The sequence below is a fragment of the Bombina bombina genome, chromosome 2, assembly GCF_027579735.1.
Source record: "Bombina bombina isolate aBomBom1 chromosome 2, aBomBom1.pri, whole genome shotgun sequence".
NCBI classification, from domain to species: Eukaryota; Metazoa; Chordata; class Amphibia; order Anura; family Bombinatoridae; genus Bombina; species Bombina bombina.
In genome coordinates, this window is record NC_069500.1 from 782810543 (window position 1) to 782833466 (window position 22924).

The following is a 22924-nucleotide window of genomic DNA, read 5'->3' on the forward strand; positions in this document are numbered from 1 at the left end:
ATGGAAAGAGACCACAGCTCCCTACCCTTTATTTTATGTGGGGCGTCCTTATTATTCTTCTGGCACCTTTCACCCTTATATTCCTTCTACTGTTCCTTGTTCCTCGGCAGAATGACTGGGGGATGAGGGGAGTTGGAGGAGTATTTAAACCTTTCGCTGGGTTGTCTTTGTCTCCTCCTGGTGGCCAGGTTCTTAATTCTCAAAAGTAATGAATGCAGCTGTGGACTGTTTCCATCAGAAAAAAGGAAATTATCAGGTAAGCATAATTTATGTTTTCTAAATCTATTTGATTGGTAGTAGATAACATCAATGAAGGAATAAATATATTTGAATATGACCAATGAAGACAGGAAAGCCTTAGTACAAATGCAAAATATGTTGATCCAACCTTCTGATAAGGAAGGAAGCATAGAGTTGTGGCCAATTGAAATATATAAAAAAGAAGCCTTGAGACATCTTAAAGGGACATTCCAGTCACAATTTAAATGCCCATAAATGAACTACATCTTTAAATAGAAACATATTTGCAGTATCTGCAAAAATGCTTCTAATAAACGTTATCACTGTTTTAGTGTTAACATTTTTCTCTGCATTTGCATGTGAACCAAAGCTAGATATTCTCAATTTGCCAGTATTTTAAATACTGCAGCTGCTCAGAGCACCAGTGTTGTTTGTATCTTGTCTGCAATTAGCAAAACAAATTATAAAAATTATTAAACATACTGTAAAATATTCTAAATAATCCATCTATATATTTTAAAGTATGTTTAAAATTTTGAATAGTTTATATTACTTTTTAAATTTATTTTTAAATGTTAAATTTGATGTTTTACTTTGTGAATTTTATATATTTTTGGAAAATAGAAACTTATTTCAAATCTGATGACTGCACCATGTTCCAAAAAAGTTGGGACAGGGGCAATTTTGGACTAATAGGGATGTGACAAGTTGAAATAAGGTGATGTTAAGCAGGTGAGGTAAGTGTATAATCATAGTATATAATGAGCCTCCAAAAAAGGCCTAGTCCACAGATGCGTCAGTGAATAATCTAACACTTTGAGAACAATATTCACCAAAAACAAATTGTAGGATTTTGGGCATTTCACCTTCTACCGTGCTCAATGTAATTAAAAGATTCAAGGAATCCGGTCAAATCTTGGTGCATAAAGTGCAAGGCTGAAAACCACTTCTGAAAGTGCGTGATCTCTGATCCCTCAGATGTCATTGTCTCAAAAACCATCACGAGTCTGTAAGGGATATCCTGACATAGGCTCGGGAATACTTAGGTAAACTTTTGTCAGTGAACACCATTTGCCCCTGCATCCACAGATGCAAGTTAAAGGGACAGTCAACACCAGAATTTTTGTTGTTTAAAAAGAAAGATAATCCCTTTATTACCCATTCCCCAGTTTTGCATAACCAACACAGTTATATTAATACACTTTTTGCCTCTGTGATTACCTTGTATCTAAGCCTCTGCAAACTGCAGTGTTAACTCCAGGGTAACTTCTCATGCATGAGCTCAATGTTATCTATATGAAACACATGAACTAATGCCCTCTAGTGGTCAAAATGCATTTAGATTAGAGGCAGTCTTCAAAGTCTAAGAAATTAACATATGAACCTCCTAGAAATAGCTTTCAACTAAGAATATAAAGAGAACAAAGCAGCATTGGTGATAAAAGTAAATTGGAAAGTTGTTTAAAATTACATTCCCTATTTAAATCATGAAAGATTTTTTTGGACTTGACTGTCTCTTTAAGGCTTTATTATACAAAGCAGAAGTCAAACATCAACACTGTTTAGAAGCGCCGCCGATTTCTCTAGGCTTGGTCTCATCTGAGATGGACAGTGGAGTGGACAGTGGAATTGTGTTTTGTGGTCTAATGAGTCAACATTTCAAATAGTTTTTGGAAAAAACAGCTGTCATGTTCTCTGGGCCAAAGAGGAAAAGGACCATTCAATATGTTATCAGCATCAGGTCCAAAAGCCAGCAACTGTCATGGTATGGGGGTGAGTCAGTGCACATGGCATGGGTAACTTGCACATCTGTGAAGACACCATTTATGCAGAAAGATATGTATACATTTTGAAGCAACATTTATTGCCATTCAGACGTAGTCTTTTTCCAGGGACATCCCTGCATTTTCCAGCAGAACAACGGCAAACCACATTCTGCCCGGATTACAAGTGCATGGTTGCGTAAGCAGAGAGTGCGGGTGCTAGCACTTGAGCAACCTCGTTTACTTTCAACTTGTAGTACGCAAGCTACTTCCGATGTTTGCAAACAGCAAAAAACACCAAAAAATCAAAAAAACGTTTTGCTCACATGCAACAGTTAACACGCCACTCGTAATCTAGTCCTGAATATGTTATGTTAAATTCGAAGAAACTAATTTAACATAAATATTTAGTTTTTTACTCAGTTTTTCTCATTGTTAAACCATGAAAATTGTTTAAAATATTAACTGAAAATTTACATGTGTTTCTTTTAAATAAATGACCATATGTACTTGTTTAATCTGTGCTTATTATAAGATCTTATCTATATGTTGATAGAATAAGAAATATGTTAATTACCTTTGCAGCTGTGATCAAACACATCAGCTCATGTTGGCCACTGAAGGACATTTACCCTTTGTATATAGAGTCAAAAAATGTCCAGAGCCCATAATGAAGTGGCTATTCCAGGTAAGCTTTTCACATATTTTTTTTTTTGCACCTTATATTTTTTTCTGTTGTCTGGATAACCATGTATTCTTTGTTTAGATATTTAGCTTCATGTCACTTCTCAGATCTGTTCTAGACTGTTCCTTTGTATAGCCTTGTCTTTCCCACAGTGTAGATTTTCCTCCTTTTTAAAAGGACATTAGTGTAGTAGTAAAAATGTATAAAATTGCTTAGCATTACATGATTGATTGATTGACAGCTGTATGGGCTAGCTACTCCTGATTGGTTCACCTGCTCAGGAGCTACTATGCCTAATGGCTTATGAGCTAAAGTTGAACTATGTGTTTTAACTATTTTTGCAGTGGTTAAACACATAGGGGTTGATCACAATCCTTTAGAAAAATGTATCAAGTGATGGTTCTACACAAATCTCCATAGACTTTAATGGCGATTTTCTGTTGAAAACCATTAGATACTTTTAGAACTGTGATTGACCTTATGGTTACCAAGGGACATTAGTGTAATCATAAAATGCTTTAATTAATTAGTGAGAGTGATCAGTAGTACAGTGAGGTCTTTGATGGTCTATACATGTCATCAAATGGGCACACCAAGCTGGATGTCTGTGCAAGAACCTTCAATGTCAGGAGTTGTGGTATGTGCCCTTTGAATTTAATGGTATATGTGACCCTGCTTTACATTACCTGTGCCGACAACTGTCAAGAAAATAGATAAAATAAGGTTTGAGGGAGGATAGGCAGCAGAACAGCAATGATTTTATAGATAATAAACCATAAAACTACTTTAAGATCTACACAGTAGCCTATGATGTTACTATTGACCATCACTTTATTTACAGCCTTTAATTGTGTAACTCAAGCAGATACATTTATGTATAAAATCAAAAGGCACAGGTGAGTATTAAATAGAGTAAGGTTATGTCTTAGATTTCAGAAGTGAGTATTCTATTTATCATTTTAAAATTGTTCAACTGCTTCCTGATATTTGTGAGCCTTATCTGAAATACCTAGGTCTTGATAGTAATTGTAACCTTGAGCACATTTATTTTTATATATATATATATATATATATATATATATATATATATATATATATATATATATATCTTGGAATCAATTTCTCTCAACAGATGATGTCTATTCATCCATCCTACATGATTTCAGTTAAACTTCTCAACACACTGATAAATCTCACATGCAACAGTTGTGAGTATCTGGGTTTTTTCTCTTCTTTCTCATATCCGGAATATTTATTTAATTTATTGTGTTTGGTTTAAACATTGTGTTCTAAAATGCAAATTATAGTATAAAATTAAAACAACAAATATTAACTTTCTGATTACAGTTGTACTATCTTTCTGAGGATATGTATACAAAAATTTAGGTTGCATGTATAAACAGTATTATGAAATGTAAATATTGCCTAAATAACATAAGACACTTTCGGCTAGATTACGAGTCTTGCGTTATGAGTAAAAAAGCAGCATTAAGCCTCAACGCTGCTTTTTTACTACCGCTGCTATTACGAGTCTTGTAGGTACAGCTGTCCCGCACACTTTTTTGGCCTTACCGCAAATCAACTTACACAATTTGCGTATAGTCTATTTTCAATGGGCCTTCCATAGCGCCGGTATTACAAGTTTGTTTGCTTTTTTTAGGCCAAAAAGTGAGCAGGTACAGCCTATCCCGCAAGATTCGTAACACATTCTTAAGTTAGTAGTTATGAGTTTTACCCTACAAAGTCGTAGCATAAAACTCATAACTAAAGTGCTAAAAAGTACACTTAACACCTATAAACTACCTATTAACCCCTAAACCTAGGCCCTCCCGCATCGCAAACACTAAAATGAAATTATTAACCCCTAATCTGCCGCTCACGACATCGCCGCCACTAGAATAAACATATTAACCCCTAAACCGCCGCACTCCCGCCTCTCAAACATTAGTTAAATATTATTAACCCCTAATCTGCTGTCCCTAACATCGCCGCCACCTACTTACATTTATTAACCCATAATCTGCCGCCCCCCAACGTCGCCACTATACTATATTTATTAACCCTAACACCCCCTAACTTAAATATAATTAAAATAAATCTTAATAAAACCTACTATCATTACCTAAATAATTCCTATTTAAAACTAAATACTTACCTGTAAAATAAACCCTAAGCTAGCTACATTATAACTAATAGTTACATTGTATCTATCTTAAGTTTTATTTTTGTTTCACAGGCAAGTTTGTATTTATTTTAACTAGGTAGAATAGTTACTAAATAGTTATTAACTATTTACTAACTACCTAGCTAAAATAAATACAAATTTACCTGTAAAATAAAACCTAACCTGTCTTACACTAACACCTAACCTTACACTACAATTAAATACATTACCTAAATTAAATACAATTACCTAAATTACAAAAAAACAAAACACTAAATTAGACAAAATAAAAAACAAATTACAAGATATTTAAACTAATTACACCTAATCTAATAGCCCTATCAAAATAAAAAAAGCCCCCCCCCAAAATAAAAAAAAAACCCTAGCCTAAACTAAACTACCAATAGTCCTTAAAAGGGCCTTTTGCGGGGCATTGCCCCAAAGAAATCAGCTCTTTAACCTGTTAAAAAAATACAAACCCCCAACCGTAAAACCCACCACCCACACAACCAAACCCCCCAAATAAAACCCTGACTAAAAAAACCTAAGCTCCCTATTGCCCTGAAAAGGGCATTTGGATGGGCATTTAGCTCTATTGCAGCCCAAAGCCCTAACCTAAAAATAAAACCCACCCAATAAACCCTTAAAAAAACCTAACACTAACCCCTGAAGATCCACTTACAGTTTTGAAGATCCGACATCCATCCTCAACGAAGCCGGGAGAAGCCCTCATCGAAGCGGCTAGAAGTCCTCAACGAAGCCGGGAGAAGTGGTCCTCCAGACGGGCAAGAAGTCTTGATCCAGACGGCATCTAATATCTTCATCCATCTGGCGCGGAGCGGGTCCATCTTCAAGACATCCGATGCGGAGCATCCTCTTCTTTCCGACGACTAACGACGAATGAAGGTAACTTTAAATGACGTCATCCAAGATAGCGTCCCTTAGATTCCGTTTGGCTGATAGAATTCTATCAGCCAATCAGAATAAAGGTTGAAAAAAATCCTATTGGCTGATGCAATCAGCTAATAGGTCTTAACTTCAATCCTATTGGCTGATCCAATCAGCCAATAGGATTGAGCTTGCATTCTATTGGCTGTTCCAATCTCCGCATCGGATGTCTTGAAGATGGACCCGCTCCGCGCCGGATGGATGAAGATAGAAGATGCCGTCTGGATGAAGACTTCTGCCCGTCTGTGGGACCACTTCTCCCGGCTTGGAGGAAGACTTCTCCCGGCTTCGTTGAGGACTTCTTGCCGCTTCGATGAGGACTTCTCCGGGCTTCGTTGAGGATGGATGTCGGATCTTCAAAACTGTAAGTGGATCTTCAGGGCTTAGTGTTAGGTTTTTTTAAGGGTTTATTGGGTGGGTTTTATTTTTAGGTTAGGGCTTTGGGCTGCATTTAAGGGCAATGCCAATCCAAATGCCCTTTTCAGGGCAATGGGGAGCGTAGTTTTTTTTAGTTAGCATTTTATTTGGGGGGGGTTTGGTTGTGTGGGTGGTGGGTTTTACTGTTGGGGGGGTTGTTTGTATTTTTTTCAGGTAAAAGAGCTGATTTCTTTGGGGCAATGCCCTGCAAAAGGCCCTTTTAAGGGCTATTAGTAGTTTAGTTTAGGCTAGGGTTTTTTTTTATTTTGGGTGGGCTTTTTTATTTTGATAGGGCTATTAGATTAGGTGTAATTAGTTTAAATATCTTGTAATTTGTTTTTTATTTTGTGTATTTTAGTGTTTTTTTTGTAATTTAGGTAATTGTATTTAATTTAGTTAATTGTATTTAATTTAGGTAATTTATTTAATTGTAGTGTAGTGTTAGGTGTTAGTGTAACTTAGGTTAGGTTTTATTTTACAGGTAAATTTGTATTTATTTTAGCTAGGTAGTTATTAAATAGTTAATAACTATTTAATAACTATTCTACTTAGTTAAAATAAATACAAACTTGCCTGTGAAATAAAAATAAATCCTAAGCTAGATATAATGTAACTATTAGTTATATTGTAGCTAGCTTAGGGTTTATTTTACAGGTAAGTATTTAGTTTTAAATATGAATTATTTAGTTATTAATTGTATGTTTTATTTAGATTGATTTTAATTATATTTAAGTTAGGGGGTGTTAGAGTTAGGGTTAGACTTAGGTTTAGGGGTTAATAAATTTAATATAGTGGCGGCGACGTTGGGGACGGCAAATTAGGGGTTAATAATATTTAACTAGTGTTTGCGAGGCCAGAGTGCGGCGGTTTAGGTGTTAATATGTTTATTATAGTGGTGGCGACGTTGGGGGCGGCAGATTAAGGGTTTTTAAGTATAATGATGGCGATGTCCGGAGCGGCATATTAGGGGTTAATAAATATAATGTAGGTGTCGGCGATGTCGGGGACGGCAGATTAGGGGTTAATAAGTGTAAGATTAGGGGTGTTTAGATTCAGGGTTCATGTTAGGGTGTTAGGTGTAAACATAAAATGCGTTACTGAGCTTTACGCTGCTTTTTTGCAGGTGTTAGACTTTTTTTCAGCCGGCTCTCCCCATTGATGTCTATGGGGAAATCGTGCATGAGCACGTACAACCAGCTCACCGCTGACTTAAGCAGCGCTGCTATTGAAGTGCGGTATGGAGCTCAATTTTGCTCTACGCTCACTTCTTGTCTTTTAATGCCGGGTTTATAAAAACCTGTAATACCAGCGCTGTAGGGAAGTGAGCGGTGACAATAACGTACACCCCTCATAACGCAAAACTCGTAATTTAGCCGTTTGTTCCATCCCCTCTCCAAACTCTATTTGGCTCACGTGAATAAGCAGTCTCTTGTGAAAAGCAAATAAAAGCATGTGATCAGAGACTGTCTATAGTGTCTTAGAAACAGGCAGACATTTAGAGTTTTAAATGTTATAAAGTATATTAATAGAACAACAATATTTTTAAACAATAACACTTTTGGTGTAGACTGTCACTTTAATTAATGATAATTTGTGCAATAAAAATGTACAGTTTTTAATATTGGCTAAAATCTTTAGCCAGGTGGTCAGTAAAATCAGCCGGCGGTGGTGCACCCGTTAAAAGGTCCTGTGAAGATTATATAGTGTCCGTATTTGTTTAAACTGTAGCCGGAGTTTGGAAATATATATTATATTTAGGGACCTGCTGCTATATTTAGGGGCCACTCATATTTAAGAGCCAGACAAGGGTGTCTGTATACTGATACATGTAATTAACTGAAAACTGAAAAATTTAGCCAGAAGCAAAATTCTAGAGGCCGTGGCTCCCTGTGATCATTTCTCTTCTCTAGATAACATATGGGTAACAAATCTGTATCTTATACAGTTGAATTAGTCAGTTCTTCCAAATTTCTGATATAGAGCAAGAGCCTGTGTAAGTCACTACTAAACATAAAAACATATGGGGTTGTTACAATTAGAATGTATTATTATTTTTTTTCTCAAGCTTATTACACTTTTTGTATGTATTTGTAATATGTTATTGTTACTGGGAATTTTAGCTTATTCATTTTCTGTTTCTACAGTTACATTTTATGAGCCCAGTTCAATTCCTTGGATTCCATCATTACAAGATGTAGTTTCTGTATTTGCAAACATGGGAGTTAATTTCCAAAACTGTCTTCCTCTTCAGCACCTTCAGTTCACTTCTTGCTACGATGATCTTGTGTACGTTTCACTTTTGCTAAAATATATTCTAATATATTGTACTTTATCACATTGTATTTGTATGTATCATGCATTAGTTGTTACACATGTGCAAACATATTTTCATTATTCATTCTCAAAGGAAGTAAACAAATTTAATTAATTAGCTTAACTATTAAGGAACAATTACAAAATTATTTCATTTGTTCAGATCTCCATTTAATTAATAGAGGAACTAATCAAATTTTGTATTTAATGGGATAGTAAACGTTCTTGTATGATTCAGATAGAACATACAATTTTAAACAACTTTCCAATTAATAGAAATATAGTATTACTTCTATTATCAAATTTTCTTCATTCTCTTATTATCCATTGCTGAAGGGACAGCATTGCACTACCGGCAGCTAGCTTAACACATCTAGTTAGCCAATCACAAGAGACAAATGTGTGCAGGCACCAATTAGCAGCAGCTCCCACTAGTGTATGATATGTGCATATTCATTTCTAACCAGGGATACTAAGAGAACGAAGCACATTTAAAAATAGAAGTGAATTTAAAAGAGTCTTAAATGACATGCTCTATCTGAATCATGCAAGTTTTTAATTTTGACTTTCCTACCCATTTAATTGTATTGTGGGTGCCACTGTATATATTTATCTGGGGCTTGGAGTATATAATCATATAGAGTTTCAGTAGATTTTGGCCTGATTTTGTACTCTTCTTATTTTAGATGTGCAATTAATGGAATAGAAAAAAGCCAACAAGCTAATACAGAGCAAGTGTTTACACGGATTCCAGAAACCCACTTAACTAATGTGATTAAGGTATGGCAACTTTTCCTTTTGGTTTTGTGCCACTTATAAATGCACAATTAACCATAGGGTTTTATATAATTGAAAGGTTCGGTACAAAAACTTATCAATCATATTAAGATGGAAAACCTTCCATTGTATAATGTATTTTTGTTCAGGCCCAAAGTGCCTGCTATGTTAGGCTAAAGTTCTGTGAATTAAAATTCTAAACTATAGGGAAAGTTTTAACTCTTTTGTAGCTGTTCCATAATCCTATGTGTTTGTCAATGAAGTTTTTAGGTTTTTGTACAGCTGTATATCCAGCAAGTTTCAATGATCAGGAAACCATTATCCTTCTTGCGATTATCTTTAAATTACACTTGGATAAGGAACTAAGACATGTACCTGTGGTGGATTTGCATTGCCTTGTGGAGAACCTGTTTAAAAACATCAAAGAAGGGGATAGCAAGGTGAATCATTTAAAAATTGTATGTATTTGGTGTATTTTATTTCCATTTATACTCCTTTCTAATCACATGTGAATTCTTTTTAGATGGCGGAAATGTGCACCGTCCTTAGCAATCTCCCCAATCACCATCATGATTACCTTAAACTTGTGCAGCTTGTTCCTCTCTCGGGGCCACATGGAAGGTAATTTTCTCTACCACATTTTGTAATTACAATTTTTTTTATAGAGCATGTGTTTCCTACTTAGTGGATGACTGACATTTTAATTTTGTATGTAATTTTCACATTAGTGATTTTTGCTCACTAACTACAAATGGTTGCTTGGGAGCCTTTACATATTGCAGCTCCTGAGCTAGAAGCAAAGTGATTGGTGGCTATATGTGTATGCCGCTTCTAATTGGCTCACTAGTCATTTTCTGCCAGCAAGGAACACTAATTGAAGCATGACATGCTCTAACTAATTAGATCATTTCTCCAACATTGGTGTGTCCGGTCCATGGCGTCATCCTTACTTGTGGGAAATATCTCTTCCCCAACAGGAAATGGCAAAGAGTCCCAGCAAAGCTGGCCATATAGTCCCTCCCAGGCTCCGCCCACCCCTAGTCATTCTCTTTGCCGTTGCACAGGCAACATCTCCACGGAGATGGTTAAGAGTATGTGGTGTTTAGTTGTAGTTTTTTTATTCTACTATCAAGAGTTTGTTATTTTAAAATAGTGCTGGTATGTACTATTTACTCTGAAACAGAAAGAGATGAAGATTTCTGTTTGTGAGAGGAAGATGATTTTAGCAGACAGTAACTAAAATCCTTTGCTGTTTCCACATAGGACTGTTGAGATGAAGTAACTTCAGTTGGGGGAAACAGTTAGCAGACTTCTCTGCTTAAGGTATGACTAGCCATATTTCTAACAAGACTGTGTAATGCTGGAAGGCTGTCATTTCCCCTCATGGGGACCGGTAAGCCATTTTCTTAGTCTCAAGCAGAATAAAGGGCTTAATATGGGCTATAAAACTGGTAGACACTTTTAGGGCAGAATCGATTGCTTTATTTGGGCATTTTATACATGTTTATGCTGGTATTTCACATTTATAAACTTGGGGAACGTTTTTTAACGTCAGGCGCTATGTTAGACACCTTTTCCAGTCAGGAAGGGCCTTCCCAGTTGTAGGCTGAGCCTCATTTTCGCGCCATTACTGCGCAGTTGTTTTTGTGAGCAAGACATGCAGATGCATGTGTGAGGACCTGAAAATAGTTGGAAAAGTTCCTAGAAGGCGTCATTTGGTATTGTATTCCCCTCTGGGTTTGGTAGAGTCGCAGCAAAGGCTGTAGCTGGGACTGTAGAGGGGTTAAAACTGTAATCGGCTCCGGTTTCGTTATTTTAAGGGTTAAAGCTCTGAAAATTGGTGTGCAATACTTTTAATGCTTTAAGACACTGTGGTGAAATTTTGGTAAATTTTGAACAATTCCTTCATATTTTTTCACATATTCAGTAATAAAGTGTGCTCTGTTTAAAATTTAAAGAGACAGTAACGGTTTTGATTTAAAACGGTTTTTGTGTTTTACTGACAAGTTTAAGCCTGTTTAACATGTCTGTGCCTTCAGATAAGCTATGTTCTATATGTATGAAAGTCAATGTGTCTCCCCCTTCTAAATTATGTGATAATTGTGCTAAAGCGTCCAAACAAAGTAAGGACAGTACTGTCACAGATAATGAAGTTGCCCAAGATGATTCATCAGATGAAGGGAGTAGACATGGTTCTACATCATCTCCTTCTGTGTCTACACCAGTTTTGCCCACGCAGGAGGCACCTAGTACTTCTAGCGCGCCAATGCTTATTACCATGCAACAATTAACGTCTGTAATGGATAACTCCATAGCAAATATTTTATCCAAAATGCCTGCATATCAGAGAAAGCGCGATGATAATTGTTCTGTCATACCCTCACACCAATCTGAAGGGGCCATGAGGGAGGTTTTGTCAGATGGGGAAATTTCAGATTCAGGAAAAATTTCCCAACAGGCTGAACCTGATGTTGTGACTTTTAAGTTTAAATTAGAACATCTCCGCGCACTGCTTAAGGAGGTGTTATCTACTCTGGATGATTGTGACAACCTGGTCATTCCAGAAAAATTATGCAAGATGGACAAGTTCCTAGAGGTTCCGGTGCACCCCGACGCTTTTCCTATACCCAAGCGGGTGGCGGACATAGTGAATAAGGAATGGGAGAAGCCCGGCATACCTTTTGTTCCCCCTCCTATATTTAAGAAATTATTTCCTATGGTCGACCCCAGAAAGGACTTATGGCAGACAGTCCCTAAGGTCGAGGGGGCAGTTTCTACTCTAAACAAGCGCACTACTATTCCTATCGAGGATAATTGTGCTTTCAAAGATCCTATGGATAAAAAATTGGAGGGTTTGCTTAAAAAGATTTTTATACAGCAAGGTTACCTTCTTCAACCCATTTTGTGCATTGTTCCTGTCACTACAGCAGCGTGGTTCTGGTTCGAGGAACTAGAAAAGTCGCTCAGTAGAGAGACTCCATATGAGGAGGTTATGGACAGAGTTCACGCACTTAAGTTGGCTAACTCTTTTATTTTAGATGCCGCTTTACAGATAGCTAGATTAGCGGCGAAAAAATCAGGGTTTGCAATTGTGGTGCGCAGAGCGCTTTGGCTAAAGTCTTGGTCAGCGGATGTATCATCCAAGACAAAATTGCTTAATATCCCCTTCAAGGGTAAAACTCTCTTCGGGCCAGAATTGAACGAGATTATCTCAGACATCACTGGGGGAAAGGGCCACGCCCTCCCACAAGATAGGCCTTTCAAAGCCAAGAATAAGTCTAATTTTCGTTCCTTTCGTAATTTCAGGAACGGACCGGGCTCTAATTCTGCATCCTCTAAACAAGAGGGTAATACCTCACAGACCAAACCAGCCTGGAAACCGATGCAAGACTGGAACAAGGGTAAGCAGGCCAAGAAGCCTGCCGCTGCTAACAAAACAGCATGAAGGAGTAGCCCCCGATCCGGGACCGGATCTAGTGGGGGGCAGACTCTCTCTCTTTGCTCAGGCTTGGGCAAGAGATGTTCAGGATCCCTGGACGCTAGAAATAGTTTCTCAGGGTTATCTTCTGGAATTCAAGGAACTACCCCCAAGGGGAAGGTTCCACATGTCTCACTTATCCTCAAACCAAATAAAGAGACAGGCATTCTTACATTGTGTAGAAGACCTGTTAAAGATGGGAGTGATACACCCATTTCCAACGGCGGAACAAGGAATGGGATTTTACTCAAATCTGTTTGTGGTTCCCAAAAAAGAGGGAACTTTCAGACCAATCCTGGATCTAAAGATCCTAAACAAATTTCTCAGAGTACCATCGTTCAAGATGGAAACCATTCGAACGATTCTACCCACAATTCAGGAAGGTCAATTTATGACTACCGTGGATCTAAAGGATGCGTATCTACATATCCCTATCCACAAGGAACATCATCAGTTCCTAAGGTTCGCCTTTCTGGACAAACATTACCAGTTTGTGGCCCTCCCATTCGGGTTAGCCACTGCTCCAAGGACTTTCACAAAGGTACTCGGATCTCTTCTAGCGGTTCTAAGACCAAGGGGCATTGCAGTAGTACCGTACTTGGACGACATTCTAGTACAAGCGTCGTCTCTTTCAAAGGCAAAGGCTCACTCAGACATCGTTCTGGCCTTTCTCAGATCTCACGGATGGAAGGTGAACATAGAAAAAAGTTCTCTGTCTCCGTCGACAAGAGTTCCCTTCTTGGGAACAATAATAGATTCCTTAGAAATGAGGATTTTCTTGACAGATGTCAGAAAGTCAAAACTTCTAAACGCTTGTCAAGTTCTTCATTCTATTCCTCGTCCTTCCATAGCTCAGTGCATGGAAGTAGTAGGATTGATGGTTGCAGCAATGGACATAGTTCCTTTTGCGCGAATTCATCTAAGACCATTACAACTGTGCATGCTGAAACAGTGGAATGGGGATTATACAGACTTGTCTCCAGTGATTCAAGTAGATCAGAAGACCAGAGACTCACTCCGTTGGTGGCTAACCCAGGATCACCTATCCCAGGGAATGAGCTTCCGCAGTCCAGAGTGGGTCATCGTCACGACCGACGCCAGTCTAGTGGGCTGGGGCGCGGTCTGGGAATCCCTGAAAGCTCAGGGACTGTGGTCTCGGGAAGAGTCTCTTCTCCCGATAAACATTCTGGTACTAAGAGCGATATTCAATGCTCTCAAGGCTTGGCCTCAGCTAGCAAAGGCCAGATTCATAAGATTCCAATCAGACAACATGACGACTGTTGCGTATCTCAATCATCAGGGGGGAACAAGGAGTTCCCTGGCGATGAAGGAAGTGACCAAAATAATACAATGGGCGGAGAATCACTCCTGCCACCTATCTGCGATCCACATTCCAGGTGTGGAAAACTGGGAAGCGGGTTATTTGAGTCGTCAGACATTCCATCCGGGGGAGTGGGAACTCCACCCGGAGATCTTTGCCCAGTTGACACAACTATGGGGCATTCCAGATATGGATCTGATGGCGTCCCGTCAGAACTTCAAAGTTCCTTGCTACGGGTCCAGATCCAGGGATCCCAAGGCGACTCTAGTGGATGCACTAGTAGCACCTTGGACCTTCAACCTAGCTTATGTGTTTCCACCGTTTCCTCTCATTCCCAGGCTGGTAGCCAGGATCAAACAGGAGAGGGCCTCGATGATCTTGATAGCTCCTGCGTGGCCACGCAGGACTTGGTATGCAGACCTGGTGAATATGTCATCGGTTCCACCATGGAAGCTACCTTTGAGACAGGACCTTCTTGTTCAGGGTCCATTCGAACATCCAAATCTGGTCTCCCTCCAGCTGACGGCTTGGAGATTGAACGCTTGATTCTATCAAAGCGTGGGTTTTCAGATTCCGTGATAGATACTCTGGTTCAAGCCAGAAAACCGGTAACTAGAAAGATTTACCATAAAATATGGAAAAGATATATCTGCTGGTGTGAATCCAAGGGATTCCCATGGAATAAGATAAAGATTCCTAGGATTCTTTCCTTTCTACAAGAAGGTTTGGATAAAGGATTATCTGCAAGTTCTCTAAAGGGACAGATTTCTGCTTTATCTGTCCTACTGCACAAACCACTGGCAGTTGTGCCAGATGTTCAAGCATTTGTTCAGGCTTTGGTTCGGATCAAGCCTGTTTACAGACCTTTGACTCCCCCCTGGAGTTTAAATCTAGTTCTTTCAGTTCTTCAAGGGGTTCCGTTTGAACCTTTACATTCCGTAGATATTAAGTTGTTATCTTGGAAAGTTTTGTTTTTGGTTGCTATTTCTTCTGCTAGTAGAGTTTCTGAGTTATCTGCTCTACAATGTACTCCACCCTATCTGGTGTTCCATTTAGATAAGGTTGTTTTGCGTACTAAGCCTGGTTTTCTACCAAAGGTTGTTTCCAACAAAAATATTAATCAGGAGATAGTTGTACCTTCTTTGTGTCCGAATCCAGTTTCAAAGAAGGAACGTTTGCTACACAATTTAGATGTAGTTCGTGCTCTAAAATTCTACTTAGAAGCTACGAAAGACTTCAGACAAACTTCTTCTCTGTTTGTCGTCTATTCTGGTAAAAGGAGAGGTCAAAAAGCAACTTCTACCTCTCTTTCTTTTTGGCTTAAAAGCATCATCCGATTGGCTTATGAGACTGCTGGACGGCAGCCTCCTGAAAGAATCACAGCTCACTCCACTAGGGCTGTAGCTTCCACATGGGCCTTCAAGAACGAGGCTTCTGTTGATCAGATATGTAAGGCAGCGACTTGGTCTTCACTGCACACTTTTGCCAAATTTTACAAATTTTGATACTTTTGCTTCTTCGGAGGCTATTTTTGGGAGAAAGGTTTTGCAAGCTGTGGTGCCTTCCGTTTAGGTGACCTGATTTGCTCCCTCCCTTCATCCGTGTCCTAAAGCTTTGGTATTGGTTCCCACAAGTAAGGATGACGCCGTGGACCGGACACACCAATGTTGGAGAAAACAGAATTTATGCTTACCTGATAAATTACTTTCTCCAACGGTGTGTCCGGTCCACGGCCCGCCCTGGTTTTTTAATCAGGTCTGATGAATTATTTTCTCTAACTACAGTCACCACGACACCATATGGTTTCTCCTATTTTTTCCTCCTGTCCGTCGGTCGAATGACTGGGGTGGGCGGAGCCTGGGAGGGACTATATGGCCAGCTTTGCTGGGACTCTTTGCCATTTCCTGTTGGGGAAGAGATATTTCCCGCAAGTAAGGATGACGCCGTGGACCGGACACACCGTTGGAGAAAGTAATTTATCAGGTAAGCATAAATTCTGTTTTTTGTATTACCTTATTCATTTAAAGTTTCTGGTAAATTATATGTGTTAAAGGGACAGTATATACCAATTTAAATTTAACTGCATGTAATAGACACTACTATAAAGAATAAGATCCACAGATACTGATCTAAAAATCCAGTATAAAACCGTTTAAAAACTTAGAAGCTGTTAAAAAGGTAGCAGGAACACCCACTGCAAGTGGGAAATAGCAGACACGCACCCACCCCCTTCCTTTGTATATGAAGAGACTCTGTACACAAAAAGGAGCAATCTGGAGTAGGTATACATCGGTATTCTCCTAAAACTTTGGGGCTTTGTTATGATTCTAAGAATCAGAGCAATGTTTTTTTAAAATAAGCAAAACTATACATTATTTCTCTTGCAAGGTGTATCCAGTCCACGGATTCATCCTTACTTGGGGGATATTCTCATTCCTTACAGGAAGTGGCAAAGAGAGCACATAGCAGAGCTGTCCATATAGCTCCCCCTCTGGCTCCGCCCCCCCAGTCATTCTCTTTGCCGCTCTAACAAGTAGCATCTCCACGGGAGGGTAAAGTGAATGTGGTGTTAGAAAGGTTTTGCAAGCAGTGGTGCCTTCCGTTTAGGTTACCTGACTTGTTCCTTCCCTTCATCTGTGTCCTAAAGCTTTGGTATTGGTATCCCACAAGTAAGGATGAATCCGTGGACTGGATACACCTTGCAAGAGAAAACAGAATTTATGCTTACCTGATAAATTACTTTCTCTTGCGGTGTATCCAGTCCACGGCCCACCCTGGCAATTCAGTCAGGTCAAAATTTCTTGTTTAAACTACAGTCACCACTGCACCCTATGGTTTCTCCTTTTTCTCCTAACCGTCGGTCGAATGACTGGGGGGGCAGAGCCAGAGGGGGAGCTATATGGACAGCTCTGCTGTGTGCTCTCTTTGCCACTTCCTGTAGGGAATGAGAATATCCCACAAGTAAGGATGAATCCGTGGACTGGATACACCGCAAGAGAAAGTAATTTATCAGGTAAGCATAAATTCTGTTTTTTTTTTTTTTTTAAAAACTGTATGTGCTATATTAAATGGATCATCTACAAAACATTTCTGCAAAGAAAAAATGTATAATATCCCTCTAAATTATCATGAACCATTGTATTTTTATGAGATAAAACTATAAATATGAAATTAAAGGGACATTAAACTCAAAATGTTTTCTTTGTGATTTAGATACAGAATACAATTTTAAACAACATTCCAATTTACTTCTATTATCAATTTTGCTTTGTTCTCTTGGTATCCTTTATTAAAGGAGCAGCAGTGCACTTCTGGGAGAACATCAGTAAGCCAATGAAAAGAGGCATATATGTGCAGCCACCAATCAGCAGCTAGCTCCCAGCTCCTGAGCCTACCTTGGTATACTTTTCAACAAATGAAGCAAAGAGAACTAAGCAAATTATATAACAGAAGTAAAATGGAAAGCTGTTTAAACTGGCGTGCTCTATCTGAATCATTAAAGAACATTTTGGGTTTTCGTGTCCCATTAAGTGTCCAGGAATCTCAGATACATTGGCAGATATCGGGTTTTGCCTACATTTCATTTTGGACCAATATCTCAGACTCCCAGATCTTTGTCTGACATCACTCATTTCTAGCTTAAGTTCAAGTAGGCACAAATGCTAAATCTTATCTTGCATGCTTTTAAATAGGTTTCATCCAATAAAGCAAATTATAGCTTCCACAATGATGTCCTATTAAAGTTCCCGAGGAATGTAACTTCAAAATGTGTTTTGTCTGGGGTTAACTGCCTGTGACTCTGGAGAAAGCACAGCTTACTGAGAGTGCTATTAGCACCCAAGGCTGAGCATGTTGCAGGGTCATGGGATGTGTAACCAGTCCAGTCTGAGAGTGCAGTTTCCTTCCGTGTTTTGTGTATGTATGTGTATATATATATATATATATATATTTATATTTATATATATATAACTGTCATGGTTTATATTTATGAATTGTTTACGTCCTTATTTTTCAGAGCTGTAAGAAGATACTTAAGCTTGCTCATAATTTCAAAACTTCTTGAAAACCCCACATCTATACCACCTGACTATGAATCACAGGTATGAATTTGGCATTTCAATTTTACTTTATATCACGTTCTGGTGTGGCCACATGAAGACTAAGTTTTCAGAGAAGGGATATTAAAGGGACAGTCTACACCAGAATTTTTATTGTTTAAAAAGAAAGATAATCCTGTTATTACCCATTTTGCATAACAACACAGTTATATTAATATATGTTTTACCTCTCTGATTACCTTGTATCTAAGCCTCTGCAGACTGTCCACTTATCTCAGTGCTTTTTACAGACATGCAGGTTAGCCAATCAGTGCAGACTCCTAAATAACACAATGCTATCTATATGACACACATGAACTAGTACTGTCTAACTGTGAAAAACTTTCAAAATGCTCTGAGCTAAGAGGCGGTTTAGAAATCAGTTTGAGCCTACCTAGGTTTAGCTTTTCAAAAATACCACCAAGAGAACAAAGCAAATTTGATGATAAATGTAAATTGGAAAGTTGTTCAAAATTGCATGCCCTATCTGAATCATGAAAGTTTAATTTCTTTCTAATGACACAATGAGTCCACGGATCATCTAATTACTAATGGGATATATCACTCCTGCCCAGCAGGAGGCAGCAAAGAGCACCACAGCAAAGCTGTTAAATATCACCTCCCTTCCCTCCCACCCCAGTCATTCTCTTTGCCTATGTTAGAGCAAGGAAGTGGTAAAGTTAGGTGTTAGAAATGATTCTTCAAGCAAGATTTTATTATTTTTAAGTAGTGCAAGATTGTGCTGCTTTGTCCTAGGGTGTAGCTGTAGTCAACATCAGTCTCTTCAGTAGAGCAGTGGTGGCTTTAGAGCAATGGGAACTTGTGGGACATAATTCTCACTGCACCTCCCATATACTGATGCTTCCCTAACTCTGAAAGCCTGAGTAAAATTACTCAGTCTTTTTCTCTTTTTTCACAGGTCCATGTGAAGGAGATGACCTCTCAAACCTGGTGTTCCTTTCGAAATTTCAAGGGAAATTCTTCCGCTCCTTCTTCCAAGCAAGAACAGTCCAAACCTTCCTGGAGACCCAATCAGTCTTGGAACAAGGGGAAACAATCCAAAAATTCCGGAAGTGTTTTCCAGCCTGATTCTCAAATGGGGTCAGCCGGAATTGGATCTTATGGCATCTCTGCAGAATGCCAAGCTTCCGAGGTACGGGTCGACGTAAAGGGACCCTCAGGCTGTACTGATAGACGCCCTGGCGGTACCTTGGAATTTCAGTCTTGCATACCTATTTCCTCCGTTCACTCTGCTACCTTGGGTCATTGCTCGAATCAAGCAGGAGAGGGCGTCGGTGATCCTCATTGCACCGGCATGGCCTTGCAGGATTTGGTATGCAGACCTGGTGGACATGTCATTTTGTTCCACCTTGGAGACTTCCGTTGAGGAAGGACCTTCTACTTCAACGGCCCTTCCTTCATCCAAATCTAGTTTCTCGGAAGCCGACTGCTTGGAGATTGAACACTTAATTTTATCCAAGCGGGGATTTTCAGATTCGGTTAAGAGACCATGATTCAGGCTCGTAAACCTGTGACTAGAAAGATTTACCACAAGATATGGCGTAAATATCTATATTGGTGTGAATCCAAGGGCTACTCTTGGAGTAGAGTTAGGATTCCTAGAATTCTGTCCTTTCTCCAAGAAGGTTTGGAGAAGGGATTATCGGCAAGTTCCCTAAAGGGTCAAATATCTGCCTTGTCTATTTTGTTACGTAAACGTCTGGCGGACATACCAGACGTGCAATCATTTTGTCGGGCCTTGGTCAGGATCAGGCCTGTGTTCAAGCCAGTTACTCCTCCCTGGAGTCTTAATTTAGTTCTTAAGGTTTTTCAAGGGGCTCCATTTGAGCCCATACATTCCTTAGAAATTAAGCTGTTATCTTGGAAAGTTTTGTTCCTTGTTGCTATTTCCTCTGCTCGTAGAGTGTCAGAGCTCTTGGCATTACAGTGTGAGTCTTCTTACCTTATTTTTCATTTGGATAAGGTAGTTTTACATACCAAGTTAGGGTTTCTCCCTAAGGTAGTTTGTGACCGGAACCTTAATCAGGAGATTGTTGTTTCTTCCTTGTGTCCTAATCCTTCTTCTCAGAAGGAACGGCTTCTGCACAATCTGGACGTGGTTCGTGCACTAAAATTCTATTTACAGGCGACTAAGGATTTTCGTCAGTCTTCTGCTCAGTTTGTGGTATTCTCTGGGAAACGTAAGGGACAGAAAGCTACGTCTACTTCTCTTTCTTTTTGGCTGAAGAGTATCATACGTTTTGCCTATGAAACTGCGGGACTGTGACTAGAAAGCGTGAGACCCGCTCAGTAGAGCCAGTAGCGCCATTCTGCAAAAATATAAATTATGCTTACCAGATAATTTCCTTTCCTTCTCTATGAGTATAGTCCACTGCTTCATTCCTTTCTTGTGGGAAATACTTAACCTGGCTACCAGGAGGAGACAGACACCCCAGTCAAAGGCTTAAATACTTCCCCCACTTCCCTTATCCCCCAGTCATTCTGCCGAGGGAACAAGGAACAGTAGGAGAAATATCAGGGTATAAATGATGCCAGCAGAACAAAACAAAAATTTAGGTCTGCCCAACAGAGACTTTGGGCGGGGGCCATGGACTCTCCTCATACAGAAGGAAAGGAAATTATCTGGTAAGCATAATTTATGTTTTCCTTCTTAATATGAGGAGAGTCCACGGCTTCATTCCTTACTTGTGGGAATCATATACCCAAGCTCTAGAGGACACTGAATGAAAAGCGAGGGTTAAAAGAGAGGCGGACCCTATTCTGAGGAAACCACAACCTGCAAAACCTTTCTCCCAAAAGCTGCTTCAGCCGAAGCAAAAACGTCAAACTTGTAAGATTTTAAAAGGTATGTAAGGAGGACCAGGTAGCCGCCCTACAAATCTGATCCATAGAGGCCTCATTCTTGAAGGCCCAAGAGGAAGCCACAGCTCTAGTTGAATTATCCTTAATCCTCTGAGGAGTCTTATGCCCCGCTGTCTATAAGCTAAGCGAATAATGCTTCTCAACCAAAAGGACAAAGAAGTGGACGAGACTTTAAGCCCCTTACGCTTCCCAGAATAGACAACAAACAAAGAAGAAGTCTGTCTAAACCCCTTTGTAGCCTGAAAAATGAACTTTAAGGCCAGAACCACATCCAAATTATGAAGTAACCGCTCCTTCGAAGAAGAAGGATTAGGACATAAGGAATGATCCACAATCTCCTGATTGATGTTACAATCTGAAAAAACCTTAGGAAGAAAACATAACCCAGTACGAAGAACAGCCTTATCAGCATGGAATACTAGGTAAGGGAGCTCACATTGCAAGGCAGCAATCTCAGATACTCTGCGTGCCGAGGCAATAGCCAGTAGAAACAGAACTTCTGTAAAACCTTAAGAACAAGATTTAAACTCCAAGGAGGAGCGCTAGATCTAAACACAGGCCTGATTCTAGTCAGAGCCTGAACAAAAGACTGGACATCTGGAAGCTCAGCGAGCCTTTTGTGCAGCAAAACAGATAGAGCCGAAATTTGTCCCTTAAAGGGAAAGTAAACCTAAAAAATAATGTTATATAATTCTGCACATAGTGCACAATTATATAACATTATTTTAGTGTTATCATTATAAACCATTTTATTCCCTTTGTGTTATGGCGCGGTCGGGCCAGGCTGTGACTATACAGCTGGCCCGATGTGCTGTGTAATAAAAACAGACCCGCTCAGAAGAGTACAGAGAGCAGGTCTGAAAAACGGACATATTTTAAAAATATTCAAAGGGAATAAAATGGTTTTTAATGATAACACTAAAATAATGTTATATAATTCTGCACTATGTGCAGAATTATATAGCATTATTTTTTAGGTTTACTGACACTTTAAGGGAGCTTGCAGAAAGGCCCTTCTCCAGACCATCCTGGAGAAAGGAAAGAATTCTGGAAACCCTGACCTTATGCCTGGGGAATCCACGCTCTTCACACCAGAATAAGTAGGTCCTCCACACCTTATGATAGATGCGACGAGTAAGCGGCTTACGAGCTTGAATGAGAATATCAATAACTCTCTCCGAGAAACCTCTCTTGGCTAGGACTAAGCGTTAATTCTCCACGCAGTCAGCCTCAGAGAATCTAGATTTTGATGAACAAAAGGACCTTGCTCCAGCAGATCCCTGCGACAAGGTAACCACCATGGAGTAGATGAGGACATCCCCACAAGATCCGCGAACCACATCCTCCGTGGCCATGATGGAGCAATTAGAATCACTGATGCTTGCTCCTGTTTGATGCGGGCCGCTACACGAGGGAGAAGTAGTAACGGTGGAAAAATGTAGATCAGACTGAAACTCCAAGGCACTGCTAATGCATCTATTAGCTCCGCCTGAGGATCCCTAGACCGCGACCCATATCTGGGTAGCTTGGAATTGAGCCGGGACGCCATGAGATCTATCTCCAGCATCCCCCATCTTTTGCACATCTCCGCAAGCAAATTCCTCTTGAGTCCACAGGCCCTGTGCCTTCCTGGCACCCCAAACAGCTCCCCATCCTGTGAGCCTCGCGTCCGTAGTCACAATCTCCCAGGATGGTCTCAAGAAAGATGTCCCTTGGGACAGGTGATCTGGACAGAGCCACCAGGAGAAAGCGATTCTCTCGACCGGTTGTCCAGAGAAATCTGTTGAGACAGATCCGAATGATCATCATTCCACTGTCTAAGCATGCACAGCTGAAGA

General features: G+C 39.6%; 1 protein-coding gene across 1 annotated transcript in view; it reads left to right on the forward strand.

Moving 5' to 3' along the window:
- Positions 1-22924, forward strand: part of LOC128649596 (SMC5-SMC6 complex localization factor protein 2) — a 284779-nt gene that overhangs the window by 119040 nt on the left and 142815 nt on the right. Inside the window, exons 7-13 of the mRNA XM_053702952.1 lie at positions 2589-2691; positions 3821-3896; positions 8362-8503; positions 9217-9310; positions 9571-9747; positions 9831-9928; positions 18122-18206. Coding sequence (XP_053558927.1) covers positions 2589-2691; positions 3821-3896; positions 8362-8503; positions 9217-9310; positions 9571-9747; positions 9831-9928; positions 18122-18206 — 775 coding nt within the window. The remainder of the gene's footprint in view (positions 1-2588; positions 2692-3820; positions 3897-8361; positions 8504-9216; positions 9311-9570; positions 9748-9830; positions 9929-18121; positions 18207-22924) is intronic.